At 42.3% G+C, this 20,939-nt stretch overlaps 1 protein-coding gene across 1 annotated transcript in view; it reads right to left on the bottom strand.

Annotated features, from left to right (window-relative positions):
- LOC122797761 (DNA topoisomerase 1-like) overlaps positions 1–20,939 on the bottom strand; it is an 880,254-nt gene that overhangs the window by 665,505 nt on the left and 193,810 nt on the right. The window contains exon 4 of the mRNA XM_044066283.1: positions 10,751–10,871. Coding sequence (XP_043922218.1) covers positions 10,751–10,871 — 121 coding nt within the window. The remainder of the gene's footprint in view (positions 1–10,750; positions 10,872–20,939) is intronic.

Here is a 20,939-nt window from a genome sequence, read left to right as displayed (position 1 = left end):
TAGTGAGGTATTTCTGTGGCCTTTCCAGCTATTGCAGATGTCTTGTGAGGTACATACCAAACAGGGCATTATACTCTATAAAGGGTCTAATGAGGGATGAGTACAGTGGGGCAAAGACCTCCTCTTTTCTGGATGAAAAGCCCTTAGTGATGAGGTGTGCCACATAGGATTTCCTGACTGTGGTGGTGATGTGGTTATCGAAAGTGAGACCACTGTCCACCTGTGTCCCTAGGTCTCCCATCACACCTTTGATGTTTAGCGTCCTGCCACCTATGTGGTAATTCATGGGTACATGTTTTTTTCCCAAAGGGGATAACTATACATTTCTTGGCATTAAGCTTGAGCCCATGGCTTTGGCACCAGGCGTCTGTTTCTGTAAGGTCCTTTTGTAGAATATCCACATCATTTGGGGATTCAATAATGGCTCCCAGCTTGCAGTCATTTGCAAACTTTGTTAGCCAGAGTCCCTTAGTGTTGGCCTGTACTTCAGAGAAGTAGATGCCAAACAAGAGTGGTCCCAGGACTGAACCCTGAGGTACTCAACTTGTCTGGAGCTGGATTTGGAGTTGGCTACTTTTATGGTCTGGGTTCCGTCAGTAAGCCAGTTGGCAATCCATCGAGTGATGTAGGGATTTATGTCCAGCTTAGTAAGTTTATCTATGATTCCAGAGTGGGCAATGGTGTCGAAGGCCTTAGCGAGGTCCAGACAGGCTGTGTGGACCACCTTACCCTCGTCCACAGCTCTGGAGACTGATTTGAAGATGTCAATCCGATTCAGGAGACAAGATTGGCCCTTCTCAAACCCAAACTGGGTGGGGTCCAGTGTTTGAAGGTTGCCAATGTCTTTGTTTATAGGTTCCATGATAATGCGTTACATGCCCTTGCAAATCAGGCTCAGACTGACGGGACGGTAGTTCCCGGGATCCAAGGCAGATCCTCCCTTGTGGAGTGGGATAAGTGTAGCTGCGCACCACTCAGTGGGCACGAAACCTGAGGTGAGGCTATGATTAAACATGACACTTAGGTGAGGTGCCAGTTCATTTTGTAGTTCATGTAGTACACAGCCTGGGATGTCATCTGGTCCCATGGATGCTGTATTCTTAGCTTTGGAGAGTGCGGTTTCTACCTGTGTGGCCATGATTATCGGAATTTGGCAATCTTTTGGTATTGAGATGGGCCCTTTAGGGGGTGAGGTTGGCACTAAATCGACCTGCCAGGATATTGGCAATATCCTTGGGATCAGTATATTTAATGCCATTCTGTTGTAGCTCAGAGCAGATCTGAGCATTGCCATTTAGATTCTTGACATAACTATAGAATGCCTTGTGGTTGTCTGGAATCTTTGGCAATTTTATTTTCGTAACTAGCTTTTGAGGATTTTATGAGGGATCTCAGCTTCTTACTGAGGCTGGTGAGGGAGTTTTTTGCATTCTGGGATTTTCCTCTTTTCTGCAACAGTTTCTTCCTTTTGTTGTATAGTTTGTTTATAGCAGGGGACCACCAGATTGGCTTCTTTTTTTTGGAGAAGAGCATCTTGGGTTCTATTTGGGATGACACGATTCATGCACAAGTGGATGTGATCGTACAGTGCCTTAGTGTAGGATTCTGCAGTCGAACTTCCAGCTCCTGTCTGCATGGGTGTTGTGAAGTTTGTCACTTCTGACTTCAGTAGCATGAAGTTGGCTTTGGAGAAGTTTTTTAAGGAGGTTTCCTTACTGGGGGGTGGGGGTGGGATGTGGATGTCAAAGATGATTTGCTTATGGTCAGACCTGACCAATGAGGGGGTGACCACTGGTGCAGAGCATCTATCTCCCATGTTGGTAATGACCAGGTCTAGGATATTGGAGCCCCTGGTGGGACAATGGATTAGTTGATCCAGGGCGTTGGAATTTATGAATTCCAAGAACCGTTGGGAAAAGGAGTTGGTACCCGAGTAGTTTTCCAAATTAATGGCAGGGTAGTTGAAATCACCCAGTATTAGGGTGTTTGGTTGTATCTTAATACTTTCCAGTATGTTTAGAAAGGTGTAGTGAGAATCTTGTGGCATGGTGGGGGATCTGTAAGCAAGCTACAATTTGTATTTCAGTCTTACCTAGTGTTAGTTGCACCTGGAGAATTTCAAATGCATTGTGTTGGGCAATTAGCCTGGAGGTGTGAATATCCTTGGTGAATATGGACACTCCTCCACCTTTAGTGTTTCGGTCTTGGTTTTGTGGCCGAAAAGTGTGGTAATAATTGTAGCCTGGTATTGCAGTGGTGCTCTCTGGAGCCTTGAACCAGGTCTCAGTTACTGCACAGATATCGATGTTCTCCATTTTTAGGAGTGCCTCGAGAGAGTGCATTTTGAGGTTTAGACTTCTAGATGTATGAGGATATACCTGCAGATGTCCCAATAGGGAATGATTTTGATAGTGCAGTACCCTGCGCTTGTGCAGTTACATGCAGTCAGGCTTGGAGACAAGCATGTGGGTCTGGTAGCCTGGGGGAGACTCAGACAGACTGCATACTTGCAGCCAGGACTGGTGAGGTGGTTACTTCAGGAAGGGAGCTACTTTGTAGCATTGAGACTGAATGTGAGCTACAGTTGCTTGTGGGTACTGATGTTCCCTTGGACAGAGTGACTGCAAAGGTAGAGGTGAGTAATAGTAGCCGGGCTGACAGTGAGGCACCACTGTCAGAGGATGCCAGACTTCCTGTGGAAGGGGAGCTGAGAAGGGCTACAAGGAGAGAGTTAAGACAGGCTCAGCTCTCAGACCCTACATTGCAAGGCCTGAGGCAGGTAGCTAGGGAGGCACCTGATTCTCAATGGAAGGGGGAATCTGTATACTGGGACAAAGGGTTACTATACACAGAGTGGATCCCTGAGGGAGGGCTAGAAGGTGAGTGTGTACAGCAGTTGGTAGTGCCTAGAGCCTACCACCTGGCACATCTAGCCATAGCCCATTATATTCCCTTTGCAGGTCAGATGGGCATAAAACGTACAAAGAGGCATATTATGCAGAACTTCTATTGGCCTGGAATTTCCATAGATGTAACAGGGCACTGCAGGACCTGTGAGCAGTGCCAAACGGTAGGCAAGGCAGGAGACAATGTGAGAGCTCCTTTGATGCCTTTACCTGTGATTGAGGAGCCATTTCAAAGGGTAGGTATGGACATTGTGGGTCCTCTAAGTACCCCAAGTTCCACAGGGAAAAAGTACATCCTAGTGGTATTGGATTATGCTACACGATACCCTGAGGCAATGGCTTTGTCCTCCATTGAGGCAGAGAAGGTGGCAAATGCTTTGTTAGAGATTTTCAACAGGGTGGGTTTCCCAAAAGAAATACTGTTTGATAGAGGTGCCAATTTCATGTCAGACCTGCTGGTGTGTCCGTGGAAGTCCTGTGAGGTGAAGCACATGAAGACTACCCTCTACCATCCCCAGATTAAATGGTCTTGTTGAGAGGTTAAATTCTATGCAGATCAGTTTAAGAGGGAGTGGGACAAATATATGCCCCATCTGTTTGCTTACAGAGGTTCACCAGGATTCCAGAGGTTTTTCACCCTTTGAGTTGCTGTATGGGCATAGGGTGAAGGGGCCTCTAGATTTAATTTGAGATGAGTGGGAAGGTGAGTGCAAGTCTCACAAGGGGTCTGTTGTGGCATACGTCCTAAACCTCAGAACAAGGCTCAGGGAACTCATGGTCTTGGCCCAGGAAAAACTGGCAGAACCCAACAGAAAAAGGTGTGGTATGACAGGAATGCTTGAGCTACAATGTATGCTGTGGGGCAGCAGGTAATGGTTCGCATTCCTGTTGGACACAAGCTGCAAGCTGCCTGGGAGGGTCCCTATGAGGTGGGTAAGAAAGGTAAGTGATGTCAACTACATGGTGGAACAACTAGGCAGACAGCAGGGGCACAAATTGTTCCATGTGAACATGATGAAACCTTACCACGATAGGGAGGCCCTGCTGAGCATTTGCAGTGGATTGCAGCAGGAGTCTGAGGGAGATCTAGGGACAGATCTCCTCAATAAGGCTTGTGCTGACACCTCAGTGGAAGGGGTAGCAATATTCCAGCAGCTATCTCCTACCCAGGTTCGGGAAATCCAAGCAGTGTTGCAGGAATTTGGGGACATGTTGACTGGGAAACCAGGGTGCACCCAACCTGGTGCAGCAACAGGTGGATACAGAACCCCAAAGGTCTATTAGGCAGGCCCCTTATAGGGTGCCTGAGAGTGTCAGACACTGAGGGAGGAGGTACAGGAGATGTTGGAACTAGGGGTGATTCAGGAGTCCAACAGCCCCTGGGCATCCCCAGTGGTGCTGGTGCCAAAGAAGGATGACAGCACCAGGTTCTGTGTGGATTACAGGAAATTAAATAGTCACACAGAGTCAGATGCTTACCCCATGCAGAGGACAAATGAGGCCCTAGAGCAGCTGAGTGGGACCAAGTATCTTACAACCATTGATTTTTACCAAGGGTTACTAGCAGGTGCCTTTGACTCCCAGTGCTAGAGAGAAATCAACCTTTGTGACTCCTTTTGGTTTGTACGAGTTCACAAAGATGCCCTTTGGGATGAAGAATGCCCCAGTGACTTTCCAGAGGCTGGTAGATCATATCCTAGTAGGAGCTGGAGGGTTTGCCCTTGCTTACTTAGATGATAATGTCATCTACAGCCAGTCCTGGCCAGAGCACCTTCAGCATGACAGGGAGGTGCTGGGCAGACTACAGAGGGCAGGGTTGACCATTAAACAGAGCAATGTCAGGTGGGTATGAAAGAGGTCTCCTCCCTAGGACAGAGTAGGGAGTGGCAAGACAAGGCCAGAACTTGCCAAAGTGGAAGTCATTCAGGCATGGCCTGCAACTGTTGCTAAAAAGCAGGTGAGGGCATTTTTAAGGACAGCAGGGTACTACAGAAAGTTCGGCCCCAGTTATAGTACCATAGCTGCTCCCCTCACAGACCTGACAAGGAAGAACAGGCCAGAGAAAGTAGTGTGGACCCCAGCATGTGAGCAGGCATTCCAGAAGCTTAAAGAAGCTTTGGGAGGACTCCCTGTGTTAGCCAGTCCACATTACAGCAAATAATTTGTTGTGCAAGTGTATGCTTCGAACCATGGGGTGGGGACTGTACTTAGCCAGATTTCTTCGGAGGGGGAAGTGCACCCAGTGGTTTATCTCAGTCTTAGGCTCCAACCCAGGGATGAATGCTATGCAGCAGTAGAAAAGGAATGTCTAGCCATAGTGTGGGCACTGCAGAAACTTCAGCCTTATCTGTATGGAAGAAAATTCACTGTAATGACAGATCATGACCCCCTAATATGGTTAAACAGAGCCAGCCAGCAAAATGCCAAGTTGCTAAGATGGAGCCTGGGATTGCAAGCATATATGTCAGTGCAGCACTGCAGTTGGATTAGCAATGCCAATGCAGATGGGCTCTCAAGACAGGGAATGGAGTGAGGTACACTCAGACCTAACCCTCTCAAGCGGTGTTTATCAAGGGTCACTTGAAAAACTAGCTTGAGTTCTCTGGGGGAGAGAACTGTGAAGACTGGTAGAGATAGATGAAGGCTGCCAGCCTAGCCAAACAGAAATTGATACGTAATTCTGGCATTTGTAAATATAAAAGTAAAATACAGGCTTGTTTCTTAAATGAAAGAAAATACTAAAATGTTGAATTTCAAGATTGTAGCAACATTGCCATCTGCTGTAAAGAAAACCAAGTCAAGCATTTCACATCTGTTCTTTGAAATTAAAATGGTCTCTTGTATATTCTTTGATATGTAGAGCTCAGAGTCCACCTGTCTGGGCTAGCACATTCTTTCTATTATTTTAACTGAAGGAATAATTACTAGAGTGTATATGTGAAAGGTCTTTTACTGTTGCAGCTTCCTGAGCAGATGTCAAAGACATTATTTAATGTTAACTAAATGAGAATGATGTAATCTGGGAGGGCCCAACAGAAATGTTAAGTGATTTTAAAAACTATTGCTCAGAGAGACTAAGCATTTTTGTCTGACTAATTCAGCGCTGCCTTATGCTCTCTTTATGCAAGTAGTATGTTAGAACTGTGTTTTCTCCTAGAAGCCAGGAATTATAAAGGTTAGACTAAGTGTTTTTCTGTTATGTCAGAGCTGTACTACTGAATTATTTAAGCTTGTGTGTGATATCTGAACTCTTGAACAGCACTGTGGTGTAGTAGTATTCTCTTGTGTTTTTGGTATTTATTAACTGTGGCTGGTTTATGTAGAGATAAATTAAGCTCTAGAGTACATTGCATACTTATAAGTGATACTGGACTAAGCCCTTCCAATAAGCCTTGATTACTTAAACTACCACTGGATAATATTGCACAGTAATAATTGGACACCCTTTTAAGGGCCTTTGGGTAGCTGATAATTATTGGCTGGTGGTGACAGGGATTACTACTGTGTAGTCTGGGTGTAGGGGTGCAGCTGGAAAGTCTGCCGGCCTTCCCCAAGAGTGTGTATGAAGTTCTATAAATACTTATCTCAAAGTGTGTGTGTGTCATGTCATCTACTTAGGCAGGGACACATAGCACTGGTTGGACAGAGAGGGTACTGGAGGTTAGCTTGCCAGCTGGGCTGAGATCTGGACCCTATGGCTGTGCTAATGGGGAGTCTTACTGGGGACATGGAGAGCAAGGGAGCAACCAGCCCCAGACTGTCTGTGATCTCTGTATGCTCTTAAGTGAAATTGCACTTTACTGTGTGTATTTGTTATCCTTTCTCATATATGGTGTTGGTGGTGAGGATTGAGGCTCCTTGGTTGCTGGGCCAGAGCACGGGCATCACATGTTACTGTAACATTGCGTGACTTTTGGAATAAAATGTTTTACTTCTTTAACTATTGTTAGGATCTACTGCAAATCTGTCTTAGAAATACAAGCACAAAACCACTCAAAACTCAATATTTGGCAAAGGACCTAATAACTTTTTTAAACTGGTCTTTTCTCACCACAGACCAACGATAGCCAAAACTAGGATATACAACTTGATTAGAGATGACTTATGGCATAAATTCCATACAATTTCCTCCCATGTTAAAAACAATCTCATTACTCTGATCATACTAGTTAAAATGATACTTCTTGACAAAGCAGCTTTATAGCATCACCATACCAAAGTGGTTTTGAATCAAATTTGCTCATAGAAAAAAAATACTGTGAACTAGCTGACATCACTGATCACTGGACTGTGCCAGACACCTTCAGCTACCAACTACAAAGCACCAAATACCAGCTATTTCCTCTAAGCTAATACAAAATCAAGTAAACACATGCACTAAATTGTACTACTAGATTCGTTACCACAACACTATCTCAGCAACATATCCATATTCCCCAAGATCCATTGCCTACTTTCTAAATCCTAGATCTTACCCTGAATAATTAGTGAGGAAAATGCACTCCTGAGCAGTGTCCAGCACTGTGCCACAACGCTTTGCACTTTATTGTGCAAGATGCAGCTTCTAGGCAAAGTACAACCTTAAATCCAGAAAGGTGATTACCTAAAGCATGTCATTCAAAGCACCATTTTGAGACCACACAAACGAAAATCGTCTAGCTTAATCTGTGTAAATGCCTTTCTTATTTAACTACTGCCACTCAAACACCTGTAAAACAATCCCACCACATTAAAGTCAAAGGAGAAAATGGACAAAGTGACCTGCCCAAATCATGGAAACTTTGTGTCGCCTGTAAACAGATACATTCTACTATGCATCTTGGAGATCCACTATAATCATTCAAGTTCCACGTAGAAAGATTCTGAAGGATTACCATCTTTAATGTGCCAAAACATCAACAAATTGTAAGGGGAAAAAAAAACAATGGATGGCTGAAGAATTCCATAAATTTATTTTTGCACTTTCGTCCCTCTACTATGGGGACTTCCTCAGAAATACATCTCTGGACACACAAATACACTCTCAACATGAAGGGATATACACATTAAAAACATTTAAAAAAATTGTTTTCTAGACAAAATATTTAATCATTTATACGATGATACGTTAATCGTTGAACGGACTAATGAGCAGACAGCAAATCATCAAAATCTAATCGAACATCCATCCATCGAACGAGCACTTCATCAAACCTGTGAGACAGGGAAAGTGACAAGTTGGCCAACACTTCACCATCTCACTTTTCTCCACTGTAGTTCAACCTCAAGAGTTGGTACACTTAATTGGGGGGGAGCCCCCCACATGGATGCATTTGAAATTCTGCCATTTGTGTGACAGGGAAGTGTTGGACAACTAGTTACTTTCCCCATCTCACAGGCTTGATGAAGTGCTCATTTGAAGGATGGACATTCAAAGATTAGATTTTGATAATGTGCCATTCAATGGTTAGTTCATCTGATGATTAACCATAGACCCATTTATATTCATCAGCTGGCAGCCTTAGAAAAAATTAATGGATACATGTTCATTTAAACCAGGGATACAGTAGCATTTAACTAACTGCCAAACCAATTCTCAGTGTTCAAGAAAATCTTCCAACAACCATCCCTGAGATTTCTCCTTCAGCCAAGAAATTGAAATTATTCATGTGACCTTTATTAATACTATTAAAATATGCTCATAAATATGCCACTGTAGTTTCATCCCATTTTCTCTACAGGTAAGGAAATACAGGGAACACATTTGGTAGGATACACCACCCTCAAAGTCCTACAATTTATCTGGTACAGGGCAATCACCTTGTTGTAGTCACACAAAACAATATTAGGTCCTTAAAATATGTTCCAACCCTGATGAAATTAACTACATTTAGTCATACCACAAACCAGTGCATTATGTGAAATTTCAACCGAATTCCCCCATTTGACTTTGGGTTCAGAATTCTTGCGATCACTAACCTTCCAACATATAAATGGTTTAGGGAAGAAAGGTCCAGAATACATCTCTTCTGATCCCTTTAAGTAGTAATGATTTCTAATAAAAAAAAAAAAAAAGACTGCAACTCTAGAAATAAATGATATCCTTTCTGCAGTCCATTTCACATTACTCTGGGTAAAAGCACATTTACTCTTGATCAATGAAGATTTTAAGTACAAGGAAAGCACCAGAAGGATGTATGTAGATCCTTTCAGGACCCATATGAACCACAAAGTCTTAAAGTCTTAAAATATCTTGTACCATTTCCATAAAATACTACTCTCTTTCACACTTTTTAGTCTCTTTGCTTGGTAAATGGATCATCAGTAAGGGATGGGCGAAAACGGTGTGCCTTACTCTAAACCTGGTAGTGGGAAAAATGGTGCGTTACCTGGAAGAGCTTTATTATTAAAGTTAATAGGGGACAAATGTTTAAACGACCAATTACTTGTAAGGTAAATGACCAATTACTTGTAAGGTCAGATATAACATCTGATGGCATACAAACTGACAAAAAAACTGACCTCTGAAATATCAATACTGTCATAAGGGACTTTTTAAAAGAAGGAAACCTTTTAAACTGAGCTGGATTACCTACCATCAATCAATTACTATTGTTTACCTTGTTTGTTCTAAACCTTGGATCGTTAAGGAGGATCATGACAGAACAGCAAACCCACAGAAATAGGAAAGTACTTTAATTTCATACGGATCATTTAAGACAAGATCCTGATCATGGCTTCAGATTACATTGACACAAACAGGCAAGAGGATAGGCAAATTCTAAGAGAGGGAGAAAATATCGGAAGCAAAAAAATTAAAGACTCTAGAATTACCTTCAGAAATTAGCTTTTATATTTGGATCTGATGACTAATGCACATCAAAGTCAGAAGCTTCTTAGAATTATTTTACTTCTATTTGTTAACTGGAACAATCTGACTGATCTCAAATTAGACCCTTTTCAACAAAACCGCACGGAGTTAAGATCCCAGACTTGTAAAGAAATCAAAATCTGACTTTTCCAAATATGCATTCTTTATTAATATTTGACAATACACACCTATACTAAGCAAAATTCAGTATATGCTCTGTAGAATCCCATTCTTTTTCTAAAAAGTTGGCAGAGTTGGATCTGGAATGTCAAACCTTCTACCACATCTATTTCCCCATATCCTCAATATTACACTTGGGGAATTTATTTTTTTTTGCAAGGCCAAGAATCATTTTCTGCCATACACACAAATGAAAGGCAAACAGATTAAACAGTAGAGTAACTGCTTTAGTCTCTGGGAAATCAAAACTTCTGTACTGTCCTCAAAGATCAAGGTATTAAATGCTTAGTAATTAGAAAACTTCACAATATATAAAGACAAAAGTTAAAGATGACAGTCCTAAAGACTCCAGTTTCAAATCAGCAAATCAGGCACCCACAAATGCTGAAACTGCTCAAAAATGAAGCCAAGGGGTCAGTTCTACTCTCTAGTTATACACTTTATCCTCCCAATAGTTTGAGGTAATCCTGGCAAAAATTAATTTAAGGACTGCAGATCAAATAGATATGTCCAGCATACCTAGTGCGACTTGCAAGACCCAAAAAACAAACTGGCATCAGTAAAAGGATAAATCAAACACATTTGTAAATCTATAAGCTGCAAATCATTGTGTTGTACACAGGTTGTCCATGTTAAAGCATGCACCTCCTCAACCTAATATGATATACACACAAATGAAATCCATTCATGCAAAAACCCTAGTTAGTCTAGCACACAAATTTCCAACAAAATAAATTCTACATAGTCACTGTTAAGTTTACAAATACCTAGTGGTATTACTCAAACCATTCTTTTCAGCTTGTCAGACCTTCACCTTCTTGTGGTTGAGATCCTGGTCTCCATCTTCATGTTTATGCATCCTTGAATGGTTACCAATCAGCTTGATGGAATCTTCCTTTAAATCTAGGTGGTTCTCTAAGCCAACTTCGGACTTCCTAATGAGACAAAAGAACTTGTTTTCTATATGGTTTGTGAAAAGTCCAAGAAAACAAACAATTACCCAATACCTGACAAATGTGTTTTTCCAACTCACTCAGCAGCTAACTCTCTACAGTTGGAGAGGACAGGACACTACACAAATGGGACAAAACCCAGAAAAATCTATAAAACTGTCTTCAAGTATAATTTTTCTGCAACTACAGATTCTGCTGAACAAACTAAGGTCAAAGCCTAGCTTTCTCCTTTAACATTAAGTATTGTCTCCATTCTAACCATCCTCAACTTGAAGGTGTTTAACAAGACAAGGCTACTGAGAACATTAACAGCATTATTCACACTGAGGTTAATGTTATCATTAAAGGACACTGGTAGGTATCAGCTATGCAGAAGTGCCACACAATCACAAGAACTCATTTGAATGTCCGGAGTGTTTGTTGGGGAGGGGGGGGGCTACAACCTTTTTTGTGTGGGAACAAATGTAACTGAACAAACAGAAGTCTTCTCCATAAATCATATACAGTACTTATGTACTCTTTTCTTAAACTGAGTCAGTTGTCATTACTTCCCCTCTATATGTTGAAGTTCTTGTGTATTGGAGATACATGAATGACTAACATTGTTTTAATGCCTTTTTTGTAAATAACTTTAAACTCTCATGCTACAAGTGGGAATCCAAGCATTATAATGCATGTTTATATTACCTCATGTATACTGTATTGTTTGTAAATATTTTTATGGTGTATATAATACTTTGTGGAGCTTTTCTCCCCGGGCCTCTGCTGAAAAAGGGCGCAAGCTCAGTCAGACATTCCTGGTCAACAAATGTAAAACAGGAGGCTCTAAATAAAAATCTACCTAAGCAACAGAGACCTCCAAAGCAGACATCCAAGCAAACGCTACCTCAAAACAAAACACGCACAACACACAGCCCACAAAGTCGGTGTGCCAAGCAGCCACAGCCCTTAAGGCTGAATAACACACCTGGTACTCTTGTAATAGGTGACTATTGTCAGACACACTGATGTCCCACTCACCAGGCTGAATAAAGAGAAGGTCACGGTGAGCTGCCTGTCGGGTGCTAGGATCCGCCACATAACGCAAGCACTCAGGTCACTCCAAAGCAAATACAAATATGACTCGGTCATTGTACATGCTGGTGTGAATGAGCTGACGTGTACCTCCCTGGACTACATGAAGAGAGACACAGAAGAGCTCTCTGATCATGTAGCCCAGGCTGGTATGACCCTGACCTTGAGCAGCATCTTACCCTCACCTAGAATGATGCCACAGTACAAAGACAAAATGATCGATTTTAACAATTGGCTAAAATTTTGGTGTCATTCAAAGGGGATCCAGTGTCTGTCAGCCTGGGATGACATGCTCGACAAGCCACGTTGCTTCACTAGGGACGGTTTGCACCTGTCACCACTGGGCTATCAGATATAGGCAAAGGGCTCTTGCCACCCCCATAGTGCCTTTTTTAGGCAAGGCTCAAAAGTCAAACCCACCCCCATAGACAGCACAAGGAACAAGAAACTAAGGGTAATGCTGCTAAATGCCAGAAGTCTTAACCTCAAGATGCATGCACTCGAAGCTCTCCTCAGTATGGAGAACATAGATATCTGTGCAGTGACAGAAACCTGGTTCAAGGCTCCAGAGAGCACCCCAGCACTACCAGGCTATACCTCATATCATGCTTTTCGGCCCCAAAACATGAACTGAACCACAAAAGGAGGGGGAGTTTCCATATTTATCAAGGATATCCACACCTCCAGGTTAGCGGCATTGCACGAAGTATTGGAGACCATCCATGTGCAACTAACAGTGGGCAAGACTGCCTTTCAGTTTATAGCATCCTACAGACCACCCTCTCAAAGTCAGGAATCCCACTCGGCTTTCCTGAAAACATTGGAGAACATGAAGATCTCTCCAAACACCATTATATTGGGTGACTTCAACTACCCAAACATTGACTGGGAGCACTACTCAAGCCCCAGCACCTTAACCCAAAGGTTCCTGGAAATTATAAACTCAAATGCTATGGAATAACTAGTCACCACTCCCACAAGAGGGGACAACATACTAGACCTGATCATTACCAACATGGGGACTCTATGCTCCACACCAGAAGTATATCCCTCATTGGTAAGATCAGACCATAAATTAATTTCACTGGATGTCCACATCCCGACCCCACCCCCAGCCCAGAAAACCACAGTGAAAAACTTCTCAAAAGTGAACTTCTCACTTCTCAAAACTGAAGTGGAATCCTTCAAGGCCCCAGGGCCAGTGAAACTATGGCCCAAACTGCAGAACCCTATATAAACGCATTCTACGGACATCTCCAGAAATGCATGGATCATGCTATCCCAAACAAAACCAAGACCCAATCATCCAAAGGCAGGCATCCAGTCTGGTAGACCCCTGCCATAAATAAACTGTACAACAGAAGGAGGAAGCTACTACATGATAGAGCAAAATCCCTAATAGGGAAGGCATCTCTGATAAGTACTAGCAAAAATTACGATCCCTCATAAAATCCTCCAAGGCCAGCTTCAGAGAAAAATTGCACAGGACACCAAAGACAATCATAAGGCTTTTTCAGTTATGTTAGAAACCTGGGATGCAACTCCCAGACTTGTTCTGAGTTGATTCTAAACGACAAAAATACACTGAACCCACAGACATCGCCAATATCCTGGCAGACAGGTTCAGTGCAAACTTCTCCCCAAAGAGCAAGTATCTATCCCAGCAGAGGGCTGCCTCCCAAACATCTCTGATGCTCAGGTGAAGGCTGCCCTCTCCAAAGCAAAAAACACTGCTTCAATGGGACCAGATGGTGTCCCAGGTTGCGTCCTACATGAACTCCAGGAGGAACTAATCCCTCAAATAAAACAGCTATACAATCTCAGCCTCACTACAGGATATGTGCCCACAGAATGGCGTACAGCAACAGTGGTCCCACTCCACAAAGGTGGAGCCTCTACAGACCCTGGAAACTATCGCCCCATAAGCCTGACTAGCTTAGTCTGCAAGGCTATGGAGAGGATCATCATGGAGCTCATAAACAAAGACATTGGGGACCTACAGACACTAGATACTACCCAGTTCGGCTTTGTCAAGGGCAGATCCAGCCTTTTGAACCTGGTTGACTTCTTCGAAACAGTCAACAAAGCCATAGATGAAGGGAAGGTAGTCCACACAGCCTATCTGGACCTTGCAAAGGCATTTGACAATACTCCACTCGGGCATCATAGATGAGCTATCCAGCTTAAATATAAACCCCTATGTCACAAGATGGGTCGCAAACTGGCTCAAACACAGAACCCACAGAGTGAGAGTTGCTGGAGCCATGTCAGACTCGAAACCGGTCACAAGTGGCGTCCCACAGGGTTCTGTCCTGGGACCACTCTTGTTCGGTATATACTTTTCCGAGGTACAGGCAAATGTGGGAGGACTATGGCTCACCAAGTTCGCAGACGACTGCAAACTGGGCACCATAATCAACTCTCCAGCTGACACAAACATCCTTCAAAAGGTCTCACAGAGACAGATAACTGGTGCCAGCACCATGGTTTAAAGCTAAATGCCAAAAAATGTATAGTCATACCCTTTGGCAAAAACAATGTGCCCACAAATTATCACATAGGCGGAAACCCATTAAGTACAGAGAAAGTTATTAGGGACCTGGGGACCCAAGTTGATAGCAATCTCTCCTTTGAAAACCACATTGCCAAAGTGGTTAGAAAGACATTCTACATAGCCCACCTCATCACGAAGGGTTTCACATCTAGATCAAGAGAGGTAATCGTGCCCCTTTATTCATCCCTCATCAGGCCCATCATAGAATACAATGCCCCTTTTGGGATGTACCTTACCCGACACCTGCAGCAATTAGAAAGACCCCAAAAGTATCTCACCAAGAGGATCAAGAGTCTCGAACAGATGCCATATGCTGCTCTGTTAAAAAAACTCCAGCTCTACTCAGTTGCATACCACCTACTTCGAGGCGATCTATGCCTGACATACAAAGCTATGTCAAATCCAGAATTAATGGACATGCTCCACCTCAGTAAATCTAAATCCCTTAGAGCCACACGCTCAAGGGACTTGAACCTCAGCACAGAAATAAATAGAACTTGCTGGAGGGACAGGTTCATAACCTAGAGGCTCCCTTCGCTCTGGAATAGAATTCCAGTTCATGTGAGGCAGAGCACCTCACTGAATCTCTTCAAGAAGAATCTCGATAGGTGGATGGGGGATCGTAGGTTTGTCCCAGGGATTACTCCCGTGTCACTATTTGACAGAGGCACAGTAAACTAAACCTTAAAAAGGGCACATTATACTCAAATCAAGGGGTGGCGTAAGCCATACAGAATCGGGCTAGGCTTATAATTGCCTCAGGGCAGATAGCCTAGTATGAACCTATGAACCACATATATTGCAGATTCCTAAAATGAGATTTCATGCTTAATGAGAAATTACCCTGGTCTTTGATTTTTACAGTGCAAAAATGCAACTTGCAGAGTTCAACTCCTGCAACAGTATTCATAAACTTATTCAAGAATCATACAGTTTCCAGCAATTACAATCCCTTGTAAAACAAATGCCTTTTTCACCCAGTTGCTTTAAATGCATCAGGTAGCATAACAGGTGGTATAACAGACAGCCATCTTTATGTTTTTTCTTAACTAGAAATTTTACTAAAACTTGAACTAAACAGTGGCAGTGCTATTAACTACCATATAGCATACCATAATTTTGCATACCAACTCTCAGGTTATTGCAGTCTTCTGCAACAATCTGAATTCTCTGTAACTAAAACAATGGGAACGTTGGTGGGTACGCTTACTGTTCCCGCAATCACTCCCTTAATGACACACATGAAAAAAAGCCTCACACAACAGTATAATACTTAATAATGTAGGACTAATCCAGGATAGTGACAAGATAGCTTTTTCTATACCACTATCACCATAAAGCCTGCCCTATTTCAAGACTGGGCATTCAGCTTGTAATATTTCATAAGTGTCCACATCCAAGTTGTAGTCAAGAATATCTACTAAACATATCCTTTTCATTCAAGGAAAGGAAAAAAAAAAACAGCATTAACAAGTATGCTATAACAGGACTAACAGATTTCAATGGTTCGGTTTTTCATTGTGAGAAATCTACATCATTTAGGAACTGGTAACTCCAGAACTGTGGTCTTCCCATTCCAGACACCAACTCACCAAAATTATATCCCCCAGAATGAGTTTGCATAGGACAGCTCTGATGTGAGACTGCACTTATATTACCCTTCCTCTTGACTGCATGATCCTGAAGTTAGTATATGTAAAAAGTGTTCAGAAATGCCTACAAAGATTTAAGAATGCAAGCCATACAAAGTTTTGACAGGTATACTATTAAGAGAGCCTGACTTGTACAGTTTACTGTAGGGAGTGTTGGACTTTTAATGCAAAGTAGATCTATTCACAGAGGTTAAATCTGGTCTCCTATTCACATGGAAGAAATGGAAGACTTTCTGGAATTCTTTTCCTTCATGGAATCATCAAAGCTGCCTGTGCATATGTGAACTGTGTAATAATCACTTTCTTTCCTTACTTTTGGGGGGGTTCTGTAGACAGATTAACTTGACTAGTTAAGCTGAAGATGCACTAAATACAACGGACTTGGTTGTTTTCATGGCAACCTCTCTAGCATTAGAGAGCAACACTAGCAGCTGTTAACCAGCTTCATTACCTACATGTGGGCTTCAAGGTGTTGCTTCTCCATTAGCATACTATACTACACTGTGCTAAACAGTACTCATAGGCTGCTACTGCAAAAAAGTACTGCTTAGGAAGCTTAACTTAGTTAACCATTGGACCCAAGGTACATTTGTGCAGAGCATAATGCTAGTTGCTCCCAAACTCTTATAAGCAAGGTCATCATAACCAGTAAATTGAAAATCTCAAGCACAGCAGTATGGTAGCTCTTCCAACGTTCATATGGATCTCCATCATGGGGGCTCATATTTCATTCATTTCAAAGACCTGCAGGTAGTCCGAATCAGAAAGGTTCCAAAATGTCCATAGGTGTGTGGTGTGCTACTATCCTGTCAGGAACCATGGCACAAGGATGGCCTAATGGTTAAGGTGTTTGCCTTACAAACACAAGGTGCAGGGTTTGAGTCTCACAAGGGATAATTGGCTAAGCTTAAAATGGCTCACAAGGGCAGTTAGCTTAGTACAAATCAAAACAGGCATCTTACCTAAGAATGGTGTCATGCTTTATGCCCACTACTCTTTAGAATGGGTACCAATTACAATTTATTTATTTTCTGGGGTAGATACTGATCAATCAATTATAGGCTTAGTCTAGGTTACAACATATGCAGCATGCAAATAGTGATTTACATTTATTAGCATAAAAAATCTGATAATATAAACACGATCTAATAATCTAAATTTATATACAGTTACATAAGTTGAATAGAAAAGGAAAAATACAGTTAAAGTACCAGAAGAAGAATTGGTGGAGATAAGGGCAGTGATAGCCAGGTTAGGAAAGTGAAGAGAGTCCAGTAAGATGAAAGAGGTGACTTGATTATGCATACTGGGTTTAAAGCAGTAATGGTGTGGTAGGCTGAATCACGTGAGTTAATCAGATGAATAACATATATGGAAGAAAATGGTTTAGCCAACATGTCCTTTAGATGGACAATTGCATTTAAACAGCTGAAGTATTGTTTGAACTGTTGTCTAAAATGGAAGTAGTTTCTGCCATAATTTTTGGGACAGTACAGAACAGCAATGGCTAGTAGAGTGCAGTCAGAGAAGTGGTTAGTAAGAAAGGGCTGGCTATAGCTTAACTTCTTAGGTCATAGGTTTGAAAGTCAATAAAAATTTGTCAGAGTGGAGGGAGTTCCTAGTTTGACTATTTTGAAGACCAGGAATAGTAAACCCACAAGGGTGGGACGAACAGGTGCAGTTGCTTCAGGTGCAAAGTATTAGGGTGCACAATCAGGAATAGCAGTTCCCGTATTTTTTCTGTAACAGCATTTCTGAACACCAGTACAGAAAGGCACCTCAGAGCCTCCTTATGTACAGTAATTTTTTATAAATTTTTTTTGCTGGGGGGCATGGATCTGTCTGCAATTGACTTAATACAGCAAAGTGCTTTTTTTTTTTTGTTCTTCAATGGAAGAACTGTGTGGGGCACATATCTGTCTGCAATAATCCAATCACTAATACAGTAAAGTGCTTCCCACCCCTTTCACAAGGGGGGTGTGGTGCTACATCACGATGGGCACTAGATGGGCCAGGTAAAGCTCTGTTACGAAACCATGATGATAATGATTTGACCTAGCCTGTACTAGAAGGCATTTAGATTTTGAAAGAATAAGACAGTGGTGTTAATTCCACAGTGATAGTTAGACATGAATCAACATTTTATTAGACAGATTCTGATGAGTGGCAGCGTTTTTGATACAGGCATACTCAAGATGAGCAAAGGAGGATGCCTTTACCTACAGCAGCCCTTGTAGAATGCAAGAGGAACAGCACACTGCTGATCTTGGCTCTCAAATTTTGTGTGCTCATGGAAGGTTGGTGATTGTCCTAGTCAGATCCTTTAATATACAGTCAATTAGTTAGAAATAAAATAAATGCATAACTGGATCAACTGTCTCCAAGGAATTCAAAGTCGGGATTTATCAAAGACGGAGCCACTTGGACAGACTCAAAATGCTCCAATTACTCTCAGTCTCATATCGCCTACTTAGAGGCGATCTCTGCTTGACTTACAAAGCCATGTCTGACCCAGCTCTGTTAGAAATGCTACATCTAAAGAAATCCCAATCCCGCCGCACCACATGCTTTAGAGACCTCAACCTCATTAACACAATCAACAGACTGTACTGGAGGGACAGGTTCATAACCCAGAGACTGCCCATGCTATAGAATAGACTTCCCATACAGGTCAAGCAGAGGACCTCGCTGACTCTCTTCAAGAGAAATCTTGATGAGTGGATGGGAAATAGAAAATTCACCTGAGGGATAACTCCAGTGGCTCTACTCGACAGAGGCACTGGGAACTAATGTCGGGTGGCACAATGCCAGGCTATGCTTGTAAAGGCCCCAGAGCCATCAGCCTAGTACACACCAATGAACCTAGGAAGGAGAAAACAAATGAAATCCTGACGCAAGCTGTTTCACTGTATTGCCTGCTGAAATTTGTTGCAGTAATGCCAGGTAAGACAGAGCACACAGGTAACACCCTCACAGCGAAGAAGCATTAAGATTGTACTACACATCTGATGAAAATAATGTAGTACCATGCATAGTTAATACCTTAGCACTTATTAGCACACTCTTCACAGCAAAATCCCCGATGGAGACCGGTAATCACCAAGATATGCTGATTTGCAAGGGGTGGGGCATGTCCAACTGATTACATCACACAGCAGTGTTCTCTGTCCACATTAACACCTTGTACATGAGCAAGTGTCAATGGCTGCTGTGGCTGAACTAAAACAGAGCTGCCAACAATAGCTGCCTCAATGACTGCCACTTCCATCAGCTCTCATTCCAGGCATGAATTGGCCAGTTGACATTCTGAGAACTGGCAGGCTGCAGGGGTAAAAACAGCAAAAAAGGTGGGCAGACTACTTGCTACTGAGTTAAAATTCTCTACTGAAAGATGCTAGTCTAAAAAGGCTGATTTTTTTTGTCACATTTACTAGCCTTTATCCCAATCCATAGGAAATTCAAGGCTACCAACATTGCACGACTACTACGCCTTGCCAGTTCCCTCTTACCAAGCATCCCTTGAGAAGGGAAAGTCGCAAACTTTGGTGAATTTATGAATATCCACCCAATTATCCAGGTCCCATCTGAAGGAGGGTGTAGTGCATCACACTGCATTATCTTCAGGGGAGTCTATTCCAGAAATGAGAGATGCTGAGTAAATCTCTCTCCCCCCACCTTGTTTTATTGATTTTCTTATGCTGGTTTAGACCCCTTGTTCTGGTATTTATTGGACTGTTTATTGTGAAGGTACAAGACAACCTCACTTACTAGATCCCTGTTTACTCAGAAGTCCAGGCATAGATCTTACATAAGCCTGTAAAGACGTATCCTATAACCTGTGATCCTTTTTTTAGGAACCTCTGGGTCTTTTCAACTGTTTGATAGGTCTGGTGAGGTACAATGCAAAGGGGACACTATTCTATAACTGGCGTGGTTGGTGCCAAACACAATAAAACTATAACCTCTTTTGGTATAGACTATATCCCTTTTGTGATCAGCTGTGCCAAGTAGAATTTCCTGACAACCGCTGCTACAGGTTGATCAAAGGAGCAACCCATACTTCCAGGTCTACTAACTACAATGTCATTTAAATGAGGTATTGTCAATGCTATATGCTGGGGGTTTGGTCTGTCTACCAAATGTGTTGGCATTTAATGTAAGCCCATTCTTAAAACACCAGATATTTACAAGTATAAATTCCTGCTGGAGGACTTCTATGTCTGAAAGATTTTGACAATGACTCACAGTTGACAATCAACTACAAACTTGGTTAGCCATATGTCTTGGTTTGTAGTCTGTAGTTCTGAGAAGTAAATACTGAACAAAAGCAGTCCAAGCACTGAACCCAGCAGGTTTACAGGTCACCTTCATGCTCACCGAATCTACCCAGTCAATCACTTTGTGTGGGTTCTTTTTGCCAATTAGCTAGCCATCTTACCACATATGGATCTATTTGCAATGCATTTAGTTATTAATTATGCTAGTATGGAAGATGGCATGAAATGCCTTGGCCATGTCAATGTAGGCCATTTGTACCATGTGACCACTGTATTACACTTTGTACTACTTTTCAAAGTTTTGAGTTCATTACACAAGGTCCAATTCTGTACTATGCAAGAATCAGACCAGAATATTATTGTGTCCTATGAAGGAAGTTTTCTTAGTCCTGAACAGCACTTTCAGTACATATTTTACTGATTTTGGGGGGAGGGGTGATACTGAGAGAGACATGGGTGGCAGGCTTTGGATAGTTCTCAGGAGAGAAATTTG

Source organism: Protopterus annectens, chromosome 3.part1 (assembly GCF_019279795.1).
Source record: "Protopterus annectens isolate FY-2018-M chromosome 3.part1, PAN1.0, whole genome shotgun sequence".
NCBI lineage: Eukaryota > Metazoa > Chordata > Ceratodontiformes > Protopteridae > Protopterus > Protopterus annectens.
Note: the sequence above shows the minus strand (reverse complement) of the source record. Positions and strands in the feature narration are given on the sequence as shown.